The sequence below is a fragment of the Sinocyclocheilus grahami genome, unplaced genomic scaffold (assembly GCF_001515645.1).
Source record: "Sinocyclocheilus grahami isolate Dianchi unplaced genomic scaffold, SAMN03320097.WGS_v1.1 scaffold891.1, whole genome shotgun sequence".
Classification (NCBI taxonomy): domain Eukaryota; kingdom Metazoa; phylum Chordata; class Actinopteri; order Cypriniformes; family Cyprinidae; genus Sinocyclocheilus; species Sinocyclocheilus grahami.
The window spans coordinates 311,317-333,926 of NW_015506070.1; the positions used below are offsets into that span (position 1 = coordinate 311,317).

A 22,610-nucleotide genomic window follows, 5' to 3' on the forward strand; every position below is an offset into this window, starting at 1 on the left:
AGAGAGAGAGAGAGAGAGAGAGAGAGAGAGCGAGCGAGCGATAGAGATCATTAGGGAGAGAGGAGTTCATATTTGCTGCCTTTTAGAATAAATTCATGCTTTGATGTGAGAGATGAGAATTTGAACGCTCTGTTTATCCAAGTTGGGTCGTGTATTATGCGCAACACATTGTGCGCTTTCGACATGCAATATTCAGCATTGCAAATAGAGCAAGAGCACGTCGCGTGCCTCGGTTGTTGTGTTGTTTTTGCTGTAGCAAAACAACAATGTGTCGTGCAAGACATTGCGAAATTACGCTTCATTAAAGCACGAGGATTTAGGGAGGAAACGGATGAAAGAGCATGACTGTTATGACTTAGGCTACCTTTAAAAGTTTGGATCCTGACCGCTGATTAATCAGTGAATAATCACTGCGCGAGACAAAAAGTTCACTATGGCTGAATGGGAAGCAGCATACTAGGCCTAGACTATTCTTAGCTACTATTTAGTGCATATAAAGATATGTTAAAAAATAGTTAGTACACTCTAAGAAATGCTGGGTTAAATACAACACAGTGCTGGGTAAAATAGAGACAAATTCTATTTTGCACCTAAGTAGGCTAAGCAATTTTCTTTGAATGTGCGAGACTTCCGGTTTATTAGCTGCTATAGGTACACTCTAAAAAATGCTGGGTTAAATATAACCCAGCGAGCAGATGAGAGCTGCGTGTTCTTTAGGTTGCATTTGAATAAAAGTACAACGGTGAGATGTTTGAGCTGACGTAGACAGCGTTTGCAACTCATCCTCTATCTTTTAGGTTGCCACATCAAATTAAATGACTTTCAAAAGGAAGCACGTCTTTATTCTACAGTGAACGCCTCCAAACTAAAATGCGGCTAAAAAGAATAATTAAGACATAACCACCCTAAAATGAACCATTTAAACTTCTCCTAATTAAATAAAGGTTGAGCTCTCCTCATCGTGTCACTGACGGACCTGAGCAAATGTGTTCAGACGGGTAGCGCGCTACTCAACAAAGCCACGAATAAAGGCCACTTCAGTCCGGCGGCGGCCCCTTGCCCGCGTGTGTCAATCGCCAGCTTTGTTCTTGAAGTGTGAAATAAGCATAGCAGATGAGAGCTGCGTGTTCTTTAGGTTGCATTTGAATAAAAGAACAACGGTGAGATGTTTGAGCTGACGTAGACAGCGTTTGCAACTCATCCTCTATCTTTTAGGTTGCCACATCAAATTAAATGACTTTCAAAAGGAAGCACGTCTTTATTCTACAGTGAACGCCTCCAAACTAAAATGCGGCTAAAAAGAATAATTAAGACATAACCACCCTAAAATGAACCATTTAAACTTCTCCTAATTAAATAAAGGTTGAGCTCTCCTCATCGTGTCACTGACGGACCTGAGCAAATGTGTTCAGACGGGTAGCGCGCTACTCAACAAAGCCACGAATAAAGGCCACTTCAGTCCGGCGGCGGCCCCTTGCCCGCGTGTGTCAATCGCCAGCTTTGTTCTTGAAGTGTGAATTGAGGTGGCTATACATGTGATTTGGGGGTACATCATCCTCGCAAAAGGCACACTTCTCTCGGCTGTTCATCTGCTGAGCGTCTGTCCCCGGCGCCTGGGCGGACAAGTCCGGGAGGTCTGGAGTCCAAACAAGCTGGACAGAGACAAAGGATATTAGACAGCAATGAGGGCAACCATACTGACAATTATACATTTGTTAAGCTGGCATCAGATAATGATGGGGAAATAAAAGCCAAGACTAAACTAGTCAGCATGCATCTTTAACTCGACTAGAGATACACGCTCAAACTGCAGGATAAAATACGCTGAAGATGATAAAAGAAAAAAAATAAATAGGTGTGCAAATGAATTGTAAAATATAATGGCTTTATGTGGCATAGTTGTATAATAATAATAATATACAATATATATATATATATATAATATAAAAATTTTTAATTTCTTCCAGAATCGTCGGCATATTACACACATACAAACACGCATTCAAATGATAAAATTATGAAGAAACAATAATGATACAATGTAATGAATACAATTATTCGTCAGCATGCATCTTTAACTCGACTAGAGATACACACTCAAACTGCAGGATAAAATACGCTGAAGATGATAAAAGAAAAAAAATAAATAGGTGTGCAAATGAATTGTAAAATATAATGGCTTTATGTGGCATAGTTGTATAATAATAATAATAATATACAATATATATATATATATAATATAAAATTTTTTAATTTCTTCCAGAATCGTCGGCATATTACACACATACAAACACGCATTCAAATGATAAAATTATGAAGAAACAATAATGATACAATGTAATGAATACAATTATTCAGCATTATTCAGCATGCAGTATCTAGACTACAGATATATGCTGAAACTGCAGGATAAAATTCCCTCAAAATTATATAAAAGAAATGTAAAAAATATTGTGCAATGAAATACAGAAGCTAATGCCTTTGTGTGATGTAGGTGTGTAGTAGTAATAATAATAATAATAATAGTAAAGGTATGTATGTGTGTATATATATATATAAACATACATACACTCACATAAACTTTTATTACTAATATATATATATTAATTAGTGTTGTCAAATTAATAATCGCGATTAATCGTATTTAGAATAAATGTTTTTGTTTACATAATATATGCGTGTGTACTGTGTATATTTATTATGGATATATAAATACACACACATGCATGTATGTATGTAAGAAAAATATGTTATGTTTATATATTAAATATATTTATATATAATATAATTATATGAATATAAATATATACATGTAAATACATATAAACATTTTCAAAACATATGCTGTATGTGTGTCTTTATATATTCATAATAAATATACACAGTACACACACATATATTATGTAAACAAAAACCTTTATTCTGAATGCGATTAATCGCGATTATTCGTTTGACAACACTAATTAATATATATATATATAAAATAATAAAGACTGAAAATGAGCCACAAAAGCTAATACATTTGCATGATGTAGTTGTGTAATAATAATAATAATAAAAAAAATTATTATTATTATTAAAAAACAATAATAGAAATAATCATTTAATTTGAAAATTTATTTTAACATTTTTTGACTTTTTTATTTCTTCTATAATCTTCAGTGTATTTTATCATATATATATATATATGATAACAACAATAAATATAACATACAACGATGATAATAAAACATCAGATATTCTACAAGGGAAAAAAGCTTTTTTTATATTCTGTACAGCCATATGATAAACAAAACAACTGTGTTCATAATCAGTCTGTTATCGTAAAGATCGGTCCATTTGCAAACAGCAGTAATTTAGCCATTCCGTTCAAAATGTCTGTTTTGCCAACACTATACATTTTTTCCCTTGCTCATAACAGATGAGCCCAGGTATCTGCGATGCTTTTAAGCTTAAAGACTGCAGAAAAGAACAGTCCGGAAACAAGTGTAATAGTACGACAACACAGAAGACGAGGTAATATGTGATTCACAGCTCTCTGTGGTCTTGGCACATCTTAATTGACATCCTAAATGGAATAGCACCGAATTCCCGTGCAGATGTGAGCCTTACATAATAGGTGTGAGTTTCGCGGTTCTCCATATGGACAGGTAAAAACAATATGTGTTTCTTATATGCGTTTAATTAGATTAGATTTCCTCTGCAATTTCACGAGCTGCAATTATACACAGCTATAAATGTGCAAGCTTACACACCCCTTCCAGAATCTGTAAGATGTTTAGCATTTAAAAGCTAAGCTGCATACAGGTATTTACATATATTCCACAAGACCAAAACTATTTCATTTGAACAGGATCATATGGTTCGCATTCCCTTGATTCTTAATATCAGTGACTGTTTGTGTTTGATTCGCACAATTGTTCTGGATCTCAGCATCACCGTGCAGAAGATGCAAAGACGCCGCAGAACGTACAGGAACTGAGGGATTTCTGTCTTCACTGCTCAGGACAAACCAGGGACTCGTACAGCTACAAATGGCTAAAAACAGTCAATGATGCTCAAAGAAGCAACATATGATATTAAGAACCAAGGGCGTGGAAATGTTTAAGCAGGGTCATTTGTAGAAATTCAGATTTTGTCCTGTGTACTAAATTCTAAATATATGTTGACCAAATAGCTTTACCAGGGTAATACTACTAATATTAATAATAATAATAATAATTCATTTTTAAATGTTAATAACAACAATAATAAAATAATAATAATTAAAATTATTATTAACAATATTTTAATAATACATATTTAGAATATTTATAATAACAAACATTATAATTCTATATTAAAAAGAGTTCAAAAGGAGTATATAAACTTATGAGCAGAACTGTATATAATGTTTATCTTGTAAATTTTGCATGTATTATGCTTTTAAATAATTTAATTTTATATTAATATTTTAAATATAATAATAATAATAATAATAATGGTAATAAAACAATTCATATTTAATAACAGTAATACATAATTAATATTTTAAATTTAAATAATCCCTATTTTACATTTAATAATAATAATAATAATAATAACAACAATAATAAATTAATACATAATCCATATTTTAAATTAACAATACACATTTTACATTTACGGTAATAATAATAATTATAATAATATAATTATTAATTATATAAATAATTTTAATAATAAATTATGTTCCCTATATATAAAAAAAGTATGTAAACTTATGAAATGAATTATGTAATAATGTTGTCAATTTTTGTGTAGTATAATGGTCTTTTTTGAAATATGTTTTATAGACATTGACCTACACTGTAAAAAATGATTGTGATTTTAACAGTAAAAGACTAAAAATGCTACAGTAAAAACCTGTTAATTGGTTAACAGTAAGTTTCCATAATATATTCGGTGAATAAATGTAATTACATTTAACATAATTTTACAGTAAAATACTGTTAAAATACGGTTTTTGGAAGTGAAAAAGAAAAAGCCATTGTATAATTTACAGTGAAAAACCGTAAATTGACACTCCCAGAATTCCCTGCATGACACTTCATATTTGATGTTTTTTTTGTTGAAATAACATGTTTCTTCTTAGTTTTTTCTTATCAGTTGTGTAAATTAGGGTTTAATCTTACATCTAATGTTGTTAAATGAATGTTTATTGCATTATTTCAGTATCATGTGTGTCACCATGATGGGGTTTAGTGTTAGTGTGAATGACATGTGCACCTTCTATATATAAGTATTGCCCTCCTCAGCTCGTAGAAAAGCTGTTTGTGATGAGCTTTGGTTCATCATGTGACTTTCTCATCACCACCAGTTTTTGGTGGTTATTGGTGCATTACAATGGTTCAAAACAGATATTAGTACTTCAATGTGTTGGTTTATTAACATCACATCAGTTAATGAAATACGGTATTTTATTGTGAATTTAACTCAAGTCTGTAAAACCTAAAATGTTGCTACCATATTTTTTACGGTGAAGTTCTGGCAACCACAGCTGCCGGTATTTTACCGTAAATGTCACAGATTTTTTTTTACAGTGTAGTGTAAATGTCTCTTCATATACACAATATAACCCATTGAGCTGTCTTCTGCCTACATAGACAGCTGACTTTTAAGGGCTTGTCACTGAAATGGAACCTCACAAGTGACCAATGTGGAACACTCTACATAGGTAGCAAATACCACACCAATATCACTTTTCACATGAAGAGCACAGAAGGCATGATCAGTTCATTTTAATAGCTTGCTGTTAGCATTGCTAAGCGAACTACACAATATTACCTATACAATAAGCATAAACATAAATAGCATACAAATACTAGGTAAAGTAGATTAAGGTAGATTGAAGTAATTTTTATCAACACTTTTAGGTTCAGAATTAAATGCATTTAATGCGTTAACACAATGCGTTTTCAACAAGTGTTTAACAACTCAATTAGCAAAGACATTATGCTTTCTTTTAAAGGGGTCATATGATGCTTTTTTAAAGATCATTATTTTGTGTATTTGGTGTAACAGAATATGTTGACATGCTTTAATGTTCAAAAAACACATTATTTTTCAAATACTGTACATTATTGTAGGTCCTCTATGCCCCGCCTCTCTCAAACGCTTCGTTTTCTACAAAGTCCCTCCTTCCGACAAGCGCAGTCTGCTCTGATTGGCCAGCTGACCCAGTGCATTGTGATTGGCCGAACACCACAAGCACTCGTCGGAAATGTAACGCCCCTTACCATAATCACCAGCTTCATCTTTCAAAATAAATGTAAAGACAGTAAATAATGTCATTAGTTTTACCATCAGTTCAAGCTGGCAACTAACTGAAATAAAATAAGTTTACATTTTTTATATTTAATTTTATTTCAGTAAATTTTTTTCCAAGTAACAAAAATGTTTTTTTTTTGTTTTAGTTTTAGTTTACGATAATAACCCAGTTTTGTTTTTTTAACGCCATGCCAGTTTCTTTAAATATATGTTTTTAGCTATTTTCATGGCGAAAACTGTACTTGAGTTATTAACATTTAAGACCTATTTTCCCCCCCAAAATTTTTTATTTTATTTGGATTAACTGGATTAAAAACCTTTTCAGGGGACCCAAGTCAAGAGCAATGTTAATTAAAACAGTAATGTATTCTTATTAAAAATTTACAATTTTAACCAAAATTTCAGAGTGCTGTGTATTTCTATTTATATTGTAAAGAATTGTCTCCTGTGCACTTCACATAAGGAACACTATTTATGTGGCACATGGATTAGCATTTGGAATGAGTCACTTCTAAAGTTCCATTGTAGATAGAATGCTGCCTAGGCAGTAAACATGAAGGCAGCTCACTAGGGTTTGGAATAGAGTTTGGATTTTAAAATGCTCCAAAAAAAAGGCTATATCTTTTATGAGTGGCATTAGCCAAATCCAATGTAATGTTTCCAAATGTAAACTTGACTGGGCGAGAAAATCTTAAAAATGACTGCTGTTACAGATACTTTCTTAAGCAGATGGGTTGTATGTCTCTCACATCACTTAGATAACCGTTCTTACAATTTAAGCTACATCATGGCCTATAATGTTGCACTTCTTATGGAATAGTTCAAACAAAAATGAAAAGTTACACAACCTCAGGCCATCCAAGATGTAGATGAGCTTGTTTCTTCATCAGATTTGGAGAAATGTAGCATTACATCACTTGCTCACCAATGGATCCTCTGCAGTGAATGGGTGCCGTCAGAATGAGAGTCCAAACAGCTGATAAAAACATCACAATAATCCACAGCACTCCAGTCCATCAGTTAATGTCATATTGTCTGAATCATAAAGTCATATTGTCTGAATCAGGAGAGAAATCTGCACAGATCAAGCAGCGTTTACAAGCCAAAACAGTCCAAAACAAATATGTGGGTGGATTTTGATGTGAGAGACAACAGGAGATTTATTATGCGTTATTATAGATTATGGACTTTAGCATTTTAGCCAGAAGTAACAGCTTACAGTCAAAATGCCTTGATGGATTTGTTTATTACAAACATGCAGCTTTTCACTTCACAAGAGTTTAATTGCTGGACTGGAGCGGTGTGGATTATTGTGATGTTTTTATCAGCTGTTTGGACTCTAATTCTGACGGCACCCATTCACTGCAGAGGATCCATTGCTGAGCAAGTGTAGCAATGCTATATTTCTCCAAATCTGATGAAGAAACAAACTCATCTACATACTGATTGGCCTGAGGCAGAGTAAATTATCAGCATATTTTTGGGCGAACTATTCCTTTAATAAAGTTGCCAAGCAGCTTTCAAGGCATCCTGGGTGTGAGTGTCCATCTCACCTGTTGGGGTCCTCGTACATTTTCGTGCGACGTAGAAGATGCAGATGTGTGAGTGGATGTAGAGGGTGCGGAGTATGACGCATAAGACTCCTCACTCATCGTGTGCATGTGGTCTCCCAGGTCTGGCCTGTGCAGGGGCAGGTCCACACGTTTATCCGGCGTACTGTTGAGAAAGTCGTACTCATCGTCTGTGCTCGGGGGAAACTTCACACTCAGGCCTCTTAGGGAATCAAAAAACGGTCCGTCTGGACCGGCGCCACGTGACGCGAGGGATGTGGAGGTTGAAGAATCGACGACCTCTGACCTCAGCGGTGAGGAAAAAGGAGCCTCGACCTGTTCTGCGGTGTCTTCGGTGCACTGGATGGGCATGGAAAACTGCTCTGGAAACAGATAAGAAATCAACAAAACCTTTATGCATTTATCCAACACCAGCACTCGTATCATGAAAAAATATATTTTCATTGATCTTTTGAACTAAAAGAGTAATGCAACACTACTGTTAACCACATTTACACATCACATCATAATAAAAGGTCCTGCTAAATGCATACTGTAAAAACTTATTTTCAAAGGTGTAGACAAAACAAATAAGACAAATATTTTACAAGAAAATACTATATGCTTCAAAATTTTACACTTAATTCAATGCATTACTTGCAGATTCTTTCTAATTATTTGGGGAAAATACTAGCAATTTCTAATTGAAAACGGTTTCTATGCCTTTTTTTATTTAAATAAAATCAAAATGCATATTAAAAGCAAGAACTAATCACTGCAATGCAGTTTTTGCCAAAGTTTTCCAGGAAAGTGGCATCAAATCTTTGAAAGAGTCTGTGAAATAATCAGTACATGTGGTATCATAAACACTTTTTGATCATCACAATCTGTAATAGTAAGTCAAAGTCACAATGCATAGAAATGTTGGCTAAATGCAAATGCATCTATTAATCAAGTATTAACAGGAACACAAATGGAAAAGGGCTTCATGTAACTGGTGCAGAAAAATTCTCAAATTTTCCTTGCATTCAGAACCCGAAGATAAACCAGTTGTGATTTAGTATTGACATCAAGCATTTTCTCTTGTCAATCTCTCTCTTGCCCATATGTATATATACAGTATATGAGCACATTAGTATGCAAATGCAAAGAAAGCACAGCAGTGATATGCACACCATGCAACGCTGACTATTAATGAGGAACTCTGTCAATTTTAGCACCAAACAATGCAGTGAGAATTGCTCTACCATAACAACTGTGTCAGCCGCTGCCATTGCAAGGCAACACTGGCCAATTAAAATCAACTACAGAGCTCGAAATTTACCCCCAAAGCATCCTGATCAAAGTATGTGATCACACTGAGAAGGCACGTGGAGCTAGTAATGTAACATTATGAAATCATAATCATCAGAGCATGGCTCAGATTCAATTACTGGCATTCATAATTCAACCTCCTTGCAAACGATGGAGACGTTTTTTTCTTTTTGTTTTTTAAAAAGAGCAGCTGAGATCACTGTGAGGAGAGAGATTAACAATTTTTCACTATTATTTAATTTTTAATCTTTCACCTCCTACCGCTTCTATAACAGCTGATGATTTTGCCACATTCTTCACATAAAAAAATAAAATAAATAACATTTTTTTAAAAAGTATCTCTCTCTTTATTTATTCCTTCTCTTTCTAGCTTGTACTTATTTGAACAATGTCTAAGAACTTGGTATTACAACCACTTCTTGTGTCTGTTTGCCTCTTTAAGAAGAATCGCTTTATGTATCCCCCAATTGTAAGTCGCTTTGGATAAAAGCGTCTGCTAGATGACTAAATGTAAATGTAAATGTATTTCGAAATTTTGATTTCTTTCTTCAGTGAAACAAAAAGATGTTTGGTGGAATCTCGGAGCTGCTCTTTTCCATATAACAAAAGTGAATGGTGATATTTACTTTAAAGCCCCAAAGGGCCAAAAAAGCTCCATAAAAGTATGATATTATATAATTTAACCTATCTTTCACTGTTATCTGTCCTTCACTACTGCAGCATCGTTCTGACATCACTGACTGCAAAAAGCATTAATTCTTGCATGCCGTAAAACAGACTTCAATGCATCAATATTAAATATGCACAACCGCAAATTTGAGAACTACAGAAGAGGAAAAGATCATATGGCTTTAGAAGACAAATACAGCAAACAAGTCATACTGACTACTCTTACAGAGCCTATATTTCTGTATCACCCTCCGCTATCATTGTATACTGTAGAAAACAGCAGCTTACACATTCTGCATAACATCATCTTTTGCATAAAAAGTATACATATTTTTTGAACTGGCTAAAGGGATCTAGTCGTGTAGTTTGTTTATTTTACCTCTTCTCAAAAGTACTCAAAAGATTGGCGATTATTATTTCAGTAATAACTCAATTAACCTGACAGCATATCCACAGTGGTGCCAATAAATCTGTTATTTTTACTGTTCTTGTATTGTGATGTAACCAAACGGACTTTTCATTTGTAAAACCAGAATTATAAAACCCCAGTGTTGTAGGTGGTTGACAAGTGTAGCTTTTTTGGTCCTTAAAAGTGTTCTTATTACATGACGGGGTTTTATTAACACGTTGTAAAAACCCTTTGAAGACCGAGTAAAGAACAACTTCCAACAGATTTCCATTACTTTTTAATTCATTTTACACCGCTCCCAACCACTAGAATATGGAAATAACTTTTACTGTACCTTTTGATAACAATTTGAAAAATGTTATGTTACTCCTCAGTATTTTTGTCTTGTTTTCCAGTGCAAATGTCAGAAGATTCTTAAATCAAGATGCATTTACTTGAGAAGCAAAATCACATAAGAAGTCTTTGAGACGTTTATCAAAATTAAGTTATTTTATGATAAAAAATATCTGCCAATGTGCTCAGAAAAATTTACTTAATTCAAAAGGGAAAACAAGTTTTCATGCACTATTGACAGATATATCTGCAGAAGGGACTGCAGATGCAAATTAGCTTTATAGCTAACTCTGGCACAACACATTTGTTGTGCATTGACCCTGTATAAATAAATTAAATTAAATTAACTAAACTAATGTTCTTATTTAAGGCATAAACTCTCTTAATTTTATGACTTCATGTCTTAATTTTGCACCTCAAGTAAATGTATCTTTGAAACAAACATTTTTTGCAGTACATGCAACATTTAATGCCTTGACTTTATGCATTTAAGGCGTTCTGATCTCATTTAAGACCTTTTTAAAGACTTTATAGACTTTTTAAGACCCTTGCATGCCGATTACTGATATATTTAGGGTTTTCCAGAAGCCCTAACCCTGAGTATAAGCAATCAGCTATTATTAATGCTTTCCTTAGCAAACACCCCTAATTACGTTTAATACGCATGGACGTTCCACGGGGCAAAAACACACCGTCTTTTCCGCATGCCTTCCATCATGCAACCACGTCCAAAAATACTTCTCACTGGCATATTGTTTTCCAAGTGATTTCACAGAGGACACGCAATTGAGTAACAGTGTTCTGCTTCAAAACAACATTTATCAAAGTGATAATTGAACATGCTCATCTGCTCAGTCTATTTTAATGCTGCGTGGAGGTCAGAGGTCATTGGAGCAAAAAGCCCTTACACCATGGCTTTGCGTCAAGTATTTCTGTTTTTAATTGCGGGAAAGAGTAAACAATGAAATGTATAATTACTAGTATGCTGCATTACACTACTAGCTATATAACTACTAATTTGTTGTGACATTTCTAAAGTAATTGTAACTCCACAGTTTTTATTTTACCTAATTTAATTAGAATGGAAAGAAACACACTTGGGTGGTGAGGTGGTACAACAGCTATAATTTAATAAAGCATATTAGTCCGAAATTTCAAATTAGGTTCTAAAAAATGACTTTACCATTAGCGGTCTCATTTCCTTTGTGGATTCGCTTCAGGTGATCTTTCTGCCTTCTGGTTAGAGTCTGAATCCTCTGGAAAGTCCCCTGGATTTCCTGCCAAGTGTCCAGTACATTCTCACTAATCGAAAGAGAAAAAGAAGGCAAATGTCTGCTGGGGTCTTTCTAAATGATAATGATCTAAAAACAACAATATCAGTGTTAAGATTAGAAAAGAAAAAAAAACTTTCTCCAGAATATCTAGTGACTCACACTCCACTGGGAACTGTTTTACATGTGCCAAAATATCAACTTTAAAAGTAAACTCTTTATTTTTTTACTTTTTGGGAATAGTTTTATAAATACATAAAAAATATGAAGTTTATAAAAAAAATTGGTATAAAGCAATAAAGCATCTAAGGCCGGTTCTAGACATTAGGAGGCTCTAGGCAAAATTCATGTTTGAGGCCCCCAAACACACCCAATAAAAAGCACTTGAAACAAATATGATTCCTAACCTTTTTATTTATTCAACATTTATTTTTTAATTTTTGTAAATTTTTACTTATACAGTACACAAATTTGGAAACATTACTATTTGAAATGTTTTTGAAAGAAGTCTCTTATGATTTGATCAAAAATACAGAAAAAGCAGTAATATTGTGAAATATTACTACTATTTAAAATAGTGGTTTTCTATTTTACTATACTTTATAATATATTTCTGTGATGCAAAACTGAATTTCCATCAGCCATTATTACTCCAGTCTTCAGTGTCACATGATCCTATCCTACAAATCATTCTAATATGCTGGTTTATTATCAATGTTAGAAACAGTGCTCAGTGTTTATTTTATAACCTGTGATACTGAATTTTTTTAATTTTTAAAAAGATGTTTAAAAATCTAAATCTTTTATAACAATATAAGTCTTTACTATCACTTGTTATCAATTTAACACATCCTTGCTGAATATTATTGTTTTTTCTGTATTTTTGATCAACTAAATGCAGGCTTGATGAACTCAAGAAATTTCTTTCAAAAACATTAAACCTAGTAATGGGTCCAAACTTTTGACCCATACTGTATGTACATATTAATCAAACTTTATCTAAAGTAATCTCTTTTTTGTTTGACGAAGATGTTATTGTTGTTATTATTTTGCTGTTTTATTTAATTTAATCAAAGTTGCATTTCAGTAGATGAACATAAGTGCTTTATCATTTTTTTTCCTAGCTGGGTATGGGCAGGATTTCCCCCTCTCATTTAATTAATATTGACTACAGATATTGTCATATTATTAATATCAATAATATATTATGTATTGCAGTCTTGCCTTAAATATGACATATACACTGCTGTTCAAAAGTTTGGGATCAGTAAGACTTGTAATGTTTTTTAAAGAAGTATCTTCTGCTCATCAAGGCTGCATTTATTTGATCAAAAATACAGAAAAAAATGTAATATTGCAAAATGTTATTACAATATAAAATAATGGTTTCTATTTTAATATACTTTTAAAATACAATTTATTCCTGTGATGCAAAGCTGAATTTTCATCCACAATTACTCCAGCATAAAGTGTCACATGATCCTTCAGAAATGATTTTAACATGCTGATTTATTATTAGAATTATCACTTACATTTCAATGCTGGTCATATATTCTCAATATAACCATGTATGTGACAAATAAAGAAATCTTGAATCAATGTTGGCAACAGTTACTTAATACTTTTTTCAGGATTCTTTGATAAATAAAAAAAGTTAAAAAGAACAACGTTTATTCAAAATATAAATATTTTCTAACAATATAAACAAATATTTTCACCCACCACAAAAAAATATTATTCATCACAGGGTAATTTTACCACCATATTTGAAAGGGTACCTATTATGCAGAATTCACTTTTAACTGAAATGTGTGTTGGCAGTGTGTGTATTCAACCACCCTATAATGATAAAAAATCCAACCGACTGTGTTTTTGTAATTCAAGCATGTTTTTAACATAAACTTGCGTGTGAAAGAGAACTTTTAGTACTCACATGCATGTGACAGCCGCTCTCAGTTCATGTGCTACGGATGTGTGCGTCCAAAAAACCATATATCAGAAATTTAAACCGATATGGCTTTAAAACGCGTGCTTTCAGCGCGATATACATGATAATCAAAACCAAACAGCAGTTTTTTGGCAGAGATCTGAGATACGAGCTACAATTGCACAGCTCTGTTCTGGGAAAGAGGGCGGGGAGCAGTAGCTAATTTGCATTTAAAGAGAAATGGACTAAAATGGACTGCTTCCACTCAAAATAGGCATTTTCAAAATGATATAATAAATGATCTGTGGGGTATTTTGAGCTGAAACTTCACAAACGCATTCTGGGGACATCTGAGATTTATAATACATCTTGTAAAAAGGGGCATAATAGGTGCCCTTTAAATATCTGGGTCATCCTTTTCACTTTCGGTGACACTTTCCCCAATAAGCCCTAGTTAACTTAAACCAAAAAAAGCCACAAACCATCATGTTTTACCTCCCTACTTCTAAATGTCATATAACATGACATTTACAAACATGTAGACATGTTCACCTCCCCTTTTTCCAAACGGATCCCACATCAGTGGAAAGGCATCCGTATTTAATGAGCACGAGGCATCAGGGGTGTTTTTGCTGGATCAGTTTTGCTTTTTCTTTTAATGTTATTTAGACATTATACAAGATATACTCTGCAAGAACAATACTGACCTGCTAATTCCAATAAACAAACTCTACAGAGTTGTTAATCAGTTGTTTTAGTTCAAGATTAAACCTTTTGTCTGGGTGCCCATGGGATTGAAGTGTAAAATCCTTCATTAAAAATGGATTTTTTAAAGCGATATGATTCATGTACCTCTTCGTTTTGCAGGCAGCAGATATTGTATGGGGAAGCATCCTGGAATACTCTGTGGGTTCGTTTATCTGCACAAGAACAAAAAGATACACAGAATGACAAAACTGTTTCCAAACATTAATTCTAAATATACTACAGTATGTCAGCACATAGATTCAGACATATTTTCAGTAGGATTAAAAAATATTATATATTCTCTTTAAAAATGTCTACATTAAAAAAATATATATTAATTTTACTAAATAAAATGAAGCCTTTTTTAAGACCATTACGATTTTCCATTGTGACATTATTTTTAACAGTTATAGTTAATGCCAATCCCCTCCAAAATTCTCATTACCACAAAGCATTTTTTTTTCTTTTTTTGTTGAGCATAACACTTTCCTGTGCTTGATCAGATCTCTAACCAGTTTAATATTTATTTTTATAGTGCATACCAATAAAACATTTTTTCTTTTATTTATTTATTTACATCACATCAGCATCAAAGGCTATGTTCATGGCAAACTAAAAAATAATGAGATTTAAAATAGTCTTAAAAACAGTACTTCAATTAATTGTATACAATAACTTTACAATACTCTTTTTACAAATAAATAAATAACATTCCCCTCCCACATTGCCATAATGGATTTTATGTTTGATTTTTTTAAAGAATTTATTTTAATGAAATTTAAAATAAATAAATAAATAAATATATATATATATAAAATGTACAGTAATGCAGTAAAATAATAATAAAACAATATATGCATTATTGTATTAATTATTAATATTAAAATAATTCCTTAATATATTATATATAATATATATATTTAAATAAGCATCAATTAAAGGCAAAACAACAAATTCTACCATGATATATAGATATTTTACAATTCATATAATTTATATTAACAACATTAAAGATTTTTTATTTTTTTTTGCAGTACAGTTAAAGAGAAATGGGTGGATATGTGCTTAATTGTTGTGAAAATAATGTCTCAACCTGAAACTCTGAGAAAGAGTTTTGTATGACTCAACTAGCAGAAAATACTTCTAAAAAGACCATTAATAAGCTCTGAAGTCTGTACAAGTTCACAAAAAAACTTCTTACTTCCTTAATTATGGCGCCTTTGAATGCATTTGCTATAGAATAACATACTTTGTTACATTTACAGGTTAAGCCCACTACAGATCTTGAATGGAGGCCATTATCTACCCTAGATTAAGTTCAGGAAAAGGAGAAAGTAGCCATTTCAAACTGTTATGTCTATATCTTTCAGTAACAGTCATCTAAAAAAAAAAAGTGACACCTCCTTTCATAAGAGAGAACTGGATTCTCACTGTTTAGAGTTCTGCCGGAGCTCAGGGGAGCGTTATGCTCTAGTGCCCCCTGTGGGTTCAAAAGTTTATAGATTTAAACAATTGAGAAGAATTATCACACTGGATTCAATTAGAGAAACATTCTCACTATGGACAGATAGCGATGAAAAATGATATCAAACTGTGAAGAGAGAGAACTACATCTTTTTCACACATTTCTCACAACTTAACCCTCGAGTGAACTACGGATAACTAGCAAAGCACGGCAAACTCAGCTATTAGGTTTGTCTGTGCTTACAGGCGGTTAACGATGATAACACAACATAAAGGCTGGGAGGTCTGAGGTCACGGTCCTTTCAGTCCGTTCAGAACAATTACATCACAACCAAATGTGCATTTGCACTATAACTGGAAAAAACAACTTGGTGCATTTGGACAAAGTGTTGCAAGTCACCGAGAGGAAATGCAAAACTCTGAAATCAAACAAAGGCCAGAGTCACATCCCTTTATAAGAGTAAGAGAAAACACCCACCAGGAAATGGTTAGTCCCGTGGGAACTGGATGAGTTGTCAGAGCGATGATCGCAAGGTGACAAGGTTTCTGCTTCTTGTTTTCTGGACGCAGGCTCACAGACCTCCCCTGAAGAAAAAAGAAATCAATAAATAAAAAGCACGGCCACGTTATCACAGTCAAACTCAACAATAACAAGAGTACTATATATTTATTAAATGCCATGTCAGCATCTAAGGCTATTTTCATGGCAAAAACAATAAAAAATACAAGTATAACAAATACAATAAAAACCAGCAAACAAACAAACACAAGTTATATTACACAAGATTTTTTACATTAACATATGATTAAAATTCTAAAAGTCTTTCTGCCAAAATTATACTAAATAACTCCTTAAGCGAGTTCACTTCATAAAAGAGTTTTCTACATACATTAAAAGCTGGACAGTCCAATAAAATATGTTTGACACAAAGGGGAATCTTGCAGAACATGCATGGAGTAGGGTCTTCACCTTTAAGCAAAAATGCATGAGTCAGTCTTGTATGACCTATGCGGCATCTGATAAATACCACTTGATCAAATCTAGTTTTAAAAGAGATCTGTTTGAAATTTCCGGATGTATTTCATGCCATTTATTATTTGTACATGTATCCCACTCTTGTTGCCACTTATTTCATATATAACGATTAATAAAAGGTCTGATCTCTGAGGGAGGAATTTGACATGTGTTTACTTCCTGATTAAAAGCCTCCTTTGCAGCTGCATCAGCTCGCTCATTTCCTGATGGCCTGGAACCCAGCAAAAAAATTATACTATAGAATTGATTCTGTAGATGGTCCACTTTGGTTAAAATACAATCTATCAAAGGATGATCAGTTTTTAAAGAGTCCATTACTTGAAGGCATGATTTAGAGTCCGTAAAAAAAAATAGAATCCTTTGGTTGTGCATTTTCAATATATTCCAGAGCTAATAGCAAAGCACGTGCTTCAGCTGTGAAAATTGAACACTCTTTTGAAATATGAATTCCATAATGTTGCTGTCCAGTCACCATTGCTGCAGTTACACCATTTTCCACCTTCGAACCATCTGTAAATATAGATGAGTGTAAAGGAAATTGACTTCTTATGTCCAAATACTGCTGTCTGTAGTCACTCCTTTCTTCTGATGACCTAAATCCATATTGATAATAGGCTTCTTTAATTTGCAACAATAACAAGAACACTCATCACATCAAAGCATGCATGTGATCGGTAGCATCTGTGTACTTTGCAAGCTAAAATAACATTTGACTCTCACACTAAGCATGTAACATACAGTACAATCTCATTTAATGATCGGATATGTGCATTAAAAATACTTCTACTATATATATATTTTTCATTTTCATATGCATTATGCAGTTTGTTCAATTGTCGGATGCTTTTCATCTTAGTTTATACAGTGTAAATGAGTTATTTTTTGTACAATTTATAAATATAAGAAAGACATTAATTGGCATGGCATGTAACACACAATCAAATTTAATCATACCATATTAAAATGTGACTAAAGAAGGTGACAAATGAAATGAATGCTAATAAAAGTATAATATTTTTTATAAATGTATTCTATTTTTATAAATTTAATCAATGTGTATGTATAATATATATATATATATATAAATAAAATAGTACATATAAAGCTCACATGTTCTATATATACATAGACACTATCAGTCAAAAGTTTGGACACACTCAAATGTATTTATTTATTAAAGTTACTATTTAAACTTTTTGATCTAAAGGCTTCTTCTTAAACACCTGAATTTTGTTTTGTACTGTAAATAAAAATAAATTATGTCTAAAAAAAAATGTAAAAAAGCACCTCATAAAGTTTCTCTGTCCAATGAATCTAGACAAAGGGTGTCGATTTTGAAGAAGTTTGAGCATCAGATAGTTCCCATATTTACATTTGTGTTACTTTACAGTTTTAACAACTTTTCTATTATATGAAAATGTGGAAATAAGTCATAATAAACATATGAGGTGTGTGTACTGCCTCACTTCTAAGTTGATTTACAGACAGTCTAATCTTAGTATTTATAGTGTATACTAGGCAAACCATTTAGTTTTTAGTTATTTATATTAATTTATTAATTAATTATTGTACCCCATATCAGAATCAAAGGCTATATTTAAGGCAAACTCAAGAGTAATAAGATTTAAAATAGTCTTAATAACAATACTTTCAATGAACTGTATACAATAATTGAAACAATATTATTTTTACAAATATAATAAAAAATAATAAACATAAAAAATAAAAACAATTATATACACAATACAAACTTTAAAAAAAAAGTTAATTAATGTATTAAGTAAAAACATCTCCTAGTATAATTTAAAGCAGGGCACTGGGGCTGTCAAAAAAAATCGAATTTTGAATATTCGTCGAATTTAAAATAAAAATCCAAGTGCGAATGCAAAAACGTTGCATTCGAATTTTAGGTGTGCGTTAAGCAGGCAGCCTTAACAGCGGCGCACGAGATGCAATGACGATGTAAGTGTCGTTCATAGACTGTATAAAAACATGGATGTAGTGTCCGGGACGTCACCCGTAGATTTCCGAAGAGCGTTTTTGAAGCTCAAAAGTGGGCGGAGCGGGCCGTCGCCATCTTGGAAGCACGTCACTCCCGGATAATCGAAAATGGGCAAAGAGGCGGGAGCAGGTTGCTGAAACCACGCCCACCGAGCTCGACGGTGGTGACAGCAGCGGCAATCCACCTGTCACTCAAGTGGCCACGCCCTTAATTATGCAGAACTTTAAGGCTTAATACAATTTAAACGGATGAGTTATAAAAAAAAATTCACCCCCCTCACAGTTGTCATGAAGGGCAATATTTGCTATATAGACCAAAATAATTTTTGAACCAGGCTGTAAACATGTTTTTTTCTGCTGTAAAGTTGGGCATTTTAACACGGGGAGTCTATGGGATTGACTCTTTTTTGCAGCCAGCCTCTAGAGGCCAGTTGATGAATTACAGTTTAAGTCACTTCCGTGTTGGCTTCACAAGAGAGAGAGCGAGAGGTTGCCGCTTGGTGTTGTTGCATTATAATGTTTTTGTTAACCTATCCAGTTGAAGCCACTAGATGCGGCACTGCTGCGTTGTTCATTAAAAATATAGCGGAAAAAGAGAACATCAATACAGAGAAGATCTTGTTTACATCAAAACCGAAACCAAGCCGTTCACACAGAACACATATCTCATGCATTTTCTAGAGGGACATCTATCAGCGCTACACTCGCGTCTCGCACAAAAGAGCCGCAGGGCTCTCTAATAAAATGTTTTACAGTCAAGGAAGACTTACAAAAATCAATAAAGGCAATTCTTCTACTTTCAATAAATATACATGGGTAAGTGTGCCATTTAGTTCTGAAGATGTAATGATAAATCTAATTTCCAACCTGATGCATGTTTACGAAGCGAGCTGAGCTCAGCTTTGAGATGTGAGATGGTCTTCGCCTGCTCCTCTATCTTTCTCTCCAGCTGCTGAGTGTGCCGCTGATACTGCTCGGTCTGCAAAAGCAATAGGTTAGTGTCTGCCCACTCTCACGCACGGCAGACCGAGTCAGATACAACGCTTCTGATGGAACCAACCGATAATTCACAAACGGCACCTTGAGCTGAAGTTCCTTTCTGGCCAACTCTTTCTCGATAGACGCGTTGCGGTACGCGTCGAAGGCTTTGTTGAGCTGCTCACTGATGGTCCTGTCCATTCCGGGGCCTTCAGTAACATTCCGAACAGGGCGGTCCCGGGCCCTAGTCCCCGGCACACACAAACACTTACACACCCCTTCTTTAACTCAGAGGAGCGAGATTAGCACTGCACCTGTCAGTGACGGCTACAAACACACACAAGCTTCATCAACACACAGATTTTCAAAACCAGTCTCGCTGATAGATCGAGACACTAAAAGCATAAAATGCCAGTTTAACATCTCATGTTATGCCCACGTCACATGAATGTGATAAACCTGATAGCGTGACAAAAGCCACCGAACGTGTCAATGGGAAGTCCTGTCTTTTTCCTGCACCTGGTCTACATTAGTGCTTGTAATGTGTAAATATAATTATTTACTATAATATTAAATTCCAAAACATTAAATTACACACCTTGGCTGTGGGGTAAGTTGTCACAATGGGATTTCCTATTGTAGGCTTTTCTTACTCATTTTCATGTAAATGTAACATGCAAAAATAAATGTATTATATTTAAATACATTACACATTATATTTTTCTTTCGATCTTTTATTTGCACAATCAGTCCGAAGTTTGAACACACTCAAACAAGTTTGTTTAAACTTTTTGATCTAAAGGCTTCTGGATAAATGCTTGACATTGATTTTGTAGACACTAAAGAATTGTGTCAAAATATAAAATACATAAAATAACTAGTGCATCGCTTTATTTCAAAATTCAGTTTGCCCTCTTTTCTATCTTCTTTGTACATTTCACACTGCAAACTCCTGGGTTTGGTGAAGAAAATCTATTTTTTGTATTTTTAAATAACATTTATGCCTTTAATAATAATAACAATGTTAGAATCAGTTCAAGTTCAGTATAGTCTTGCCAAACACTGCAGAGACGGAAAGAAATGTCAAACATCACTTATAAGCTAAATCACTTATAAAAGCATGAGGAATCATTTAAAATGCCTAAACAAATTTGTTTAAAATAAAACGTTAATATCTGGCTCTACAGGGAGGCCGGGGCTAATTGTCACATGTTTATTCCAGTCAATATTTCACAAACTAAGTTTGCTTCTTCAAGCCCATTTCTATATAGATTCGGCCCTTAAAGTCTTGTCTACAAAAACATATCGAACATTTCCACCATTATTACCAAAGACAAAACATACAGCTCATTTGGCACACATATCGGCTATATGGGGCAAGTTGTCCCAATGGGAACTTGACATTAAAGAAACTACTGTAAGCTTTTCACACACAAAATGATTCTTTAAAATGCGGAAATGTAACGACACACCATTGTTTTGGCCGCTTAATATTGTATAAAATCCCAACATATAAAACATATGTGACACCCTACCCCAATCTGACTGATTTATGTAAAATGCTCTTTCAGTTCAAGTGAATTTTTTTCTTATCTATTGTGCCCACTTGTTAGCCAACAGATGATGATAATGTAAAACAAGCATATGTGTAACTATAGTTTTGTCTCAAAACTCAAAAAAGTCATTAATATATTAGACCTTGTGACAACTAGCCCCGGTCTTGATACCAATGGTAACTTTCAAAACAAAGTTTTCCAGGAAACTTCCAGCAAACTTTACACTTTCAGCATCAGTAAAGCAAGTAAGAAACAGAAACATAACAGCAAACACAATCAAACGTCCTAATGACAGACAACCTGTCCAACATCCTCATATCTGAACATCATATCTCAGTGAAGTGAATAAAGTAAGTGCACTCATTAGTGTGCATTAGTGCACTGGCGTCTTACCTTCACTCCAAAACAGCCCAAACGCTTAAAGCTAAGCGCAGTTTGGACATCGCGACGCTGCTACACGCATATCTACGCGTTTAACTGGAGGAAATGAACTATGTCGAACAAATGAACATTTTGTATGTTTTACAATGAGCTGGAACTTCCCTCGGGGAATCCCCGCGCGCCTTCACATCCGCCTGCCGCCGCTCAGCCAATCAGCGGCGAGTGTGCTTTTGTGCCTGTGTTTGCGCGCATTCGGGTTGTTATAAATATCACTGTGCTTGTGTATCCAGTCTGATCTGGTGAAACGGTTGCAACACACAATAGCACGTTCATATGCATGCTTGTTTGCATGTATGATGTGTTTTGCACTGTTTTGACATTACAAATGTACAACTGTGGTCATGAAATTAATATTATTTTTAGTGTGTAATTGGCAGTTTTTACCCAGAGGTCAAATGTAGGCCTATTTTCTTTTTCTTTTTTTTTCTTTCTTTGTCTCTTCAAAGATTCATCAATGTGGAAATGTGATGTCCCTCACTATTGTTAGTATGAAAAATGTCTTTAGCAACGAATAGGCTATCTAATGCCAGGTACACATCAACAAAATATACAGTGAATTTATTCTATTAATATATCATTTATGTTCTTTAGTCATGAAGATGCTTTTTGGCCTTTGCACATGCTTG

General features: G+C 33.8%; 1 protein-coding gene across 3 annotated transcripts; it reads right to left on the bottom strand.

The window, feature by feature from the left end:
- Positions 1–1,106: 1,106 nt before the first annotated feature.
- LOC107563834 (TRAF family member-associated NF-kappa-B activator-like) lies at positions 1,107–22,073 on the bottom strand. Of its 3 annotated transcripts, none has more exons than XM_016248800.1 (8): positions 21,937–22,073; positions 20,090–20,231; positions 19,877–19,988; positions 16,451–16,557; positions 14,614–14,681; positions 11,747–11,865; positions 7,842–8,221; positions 1,107–1,652 (listed from the first exon to the last, which is right to left on the bottom strand). In XM_016248800.1, the coding sequence occupies exons 2-8, from the start codon at positions 20,186–20,188 to the stop codon at positions 1,488–1,490; spliced, it is 1,050 nt and encodes a 349-aa protein (XP_016104286.1). In that variant the 5' UTR covers positions 20,189–20,231; positions 21,937–22,073; the 3' UTR covers positions 1,107–1,487. The 3 variants fall into 3 exon arrangements, with proteins under 3 accessions (XP_016104286.1, XP_016104287.1, XP_016104285.1); XM_016248801.1 differs by having other exon boundaries at positions 19,892–19,988; positions 20,090–20,314; XM_016248799.1 differs by having other exon boundaries at positions 20,090–20,314.
- Between the last annotated feature and the right edge of the window lie 537 nt (positions 22,074–22,610).

Excerpts from the sequence above, each read along its gene's own strand:
- LOC107563834 (XM_016248800.1), bottom strand. The coding sequence starts at position 20,188 with ATGGACAGGACCATCAGTGAGCAGCTCAACAAAGCCTTCGACGCGTAC. Across the intron at positions 14,682-16,450 it reads ACGGGACTAACCATTTCCTG|ATAAACGAACCCACAGAGTA; the intron begins GTGGGTGTTTTC and ends GTTCTTGTGCAG. Across the intron at positions 11,866-14,613 it reads GCTGCCTGCAAAACGAAGAG|TGAGAATGTACTGGACACTT; the intron begins GTACATGAATCA and ends TCTTTCGATTAG.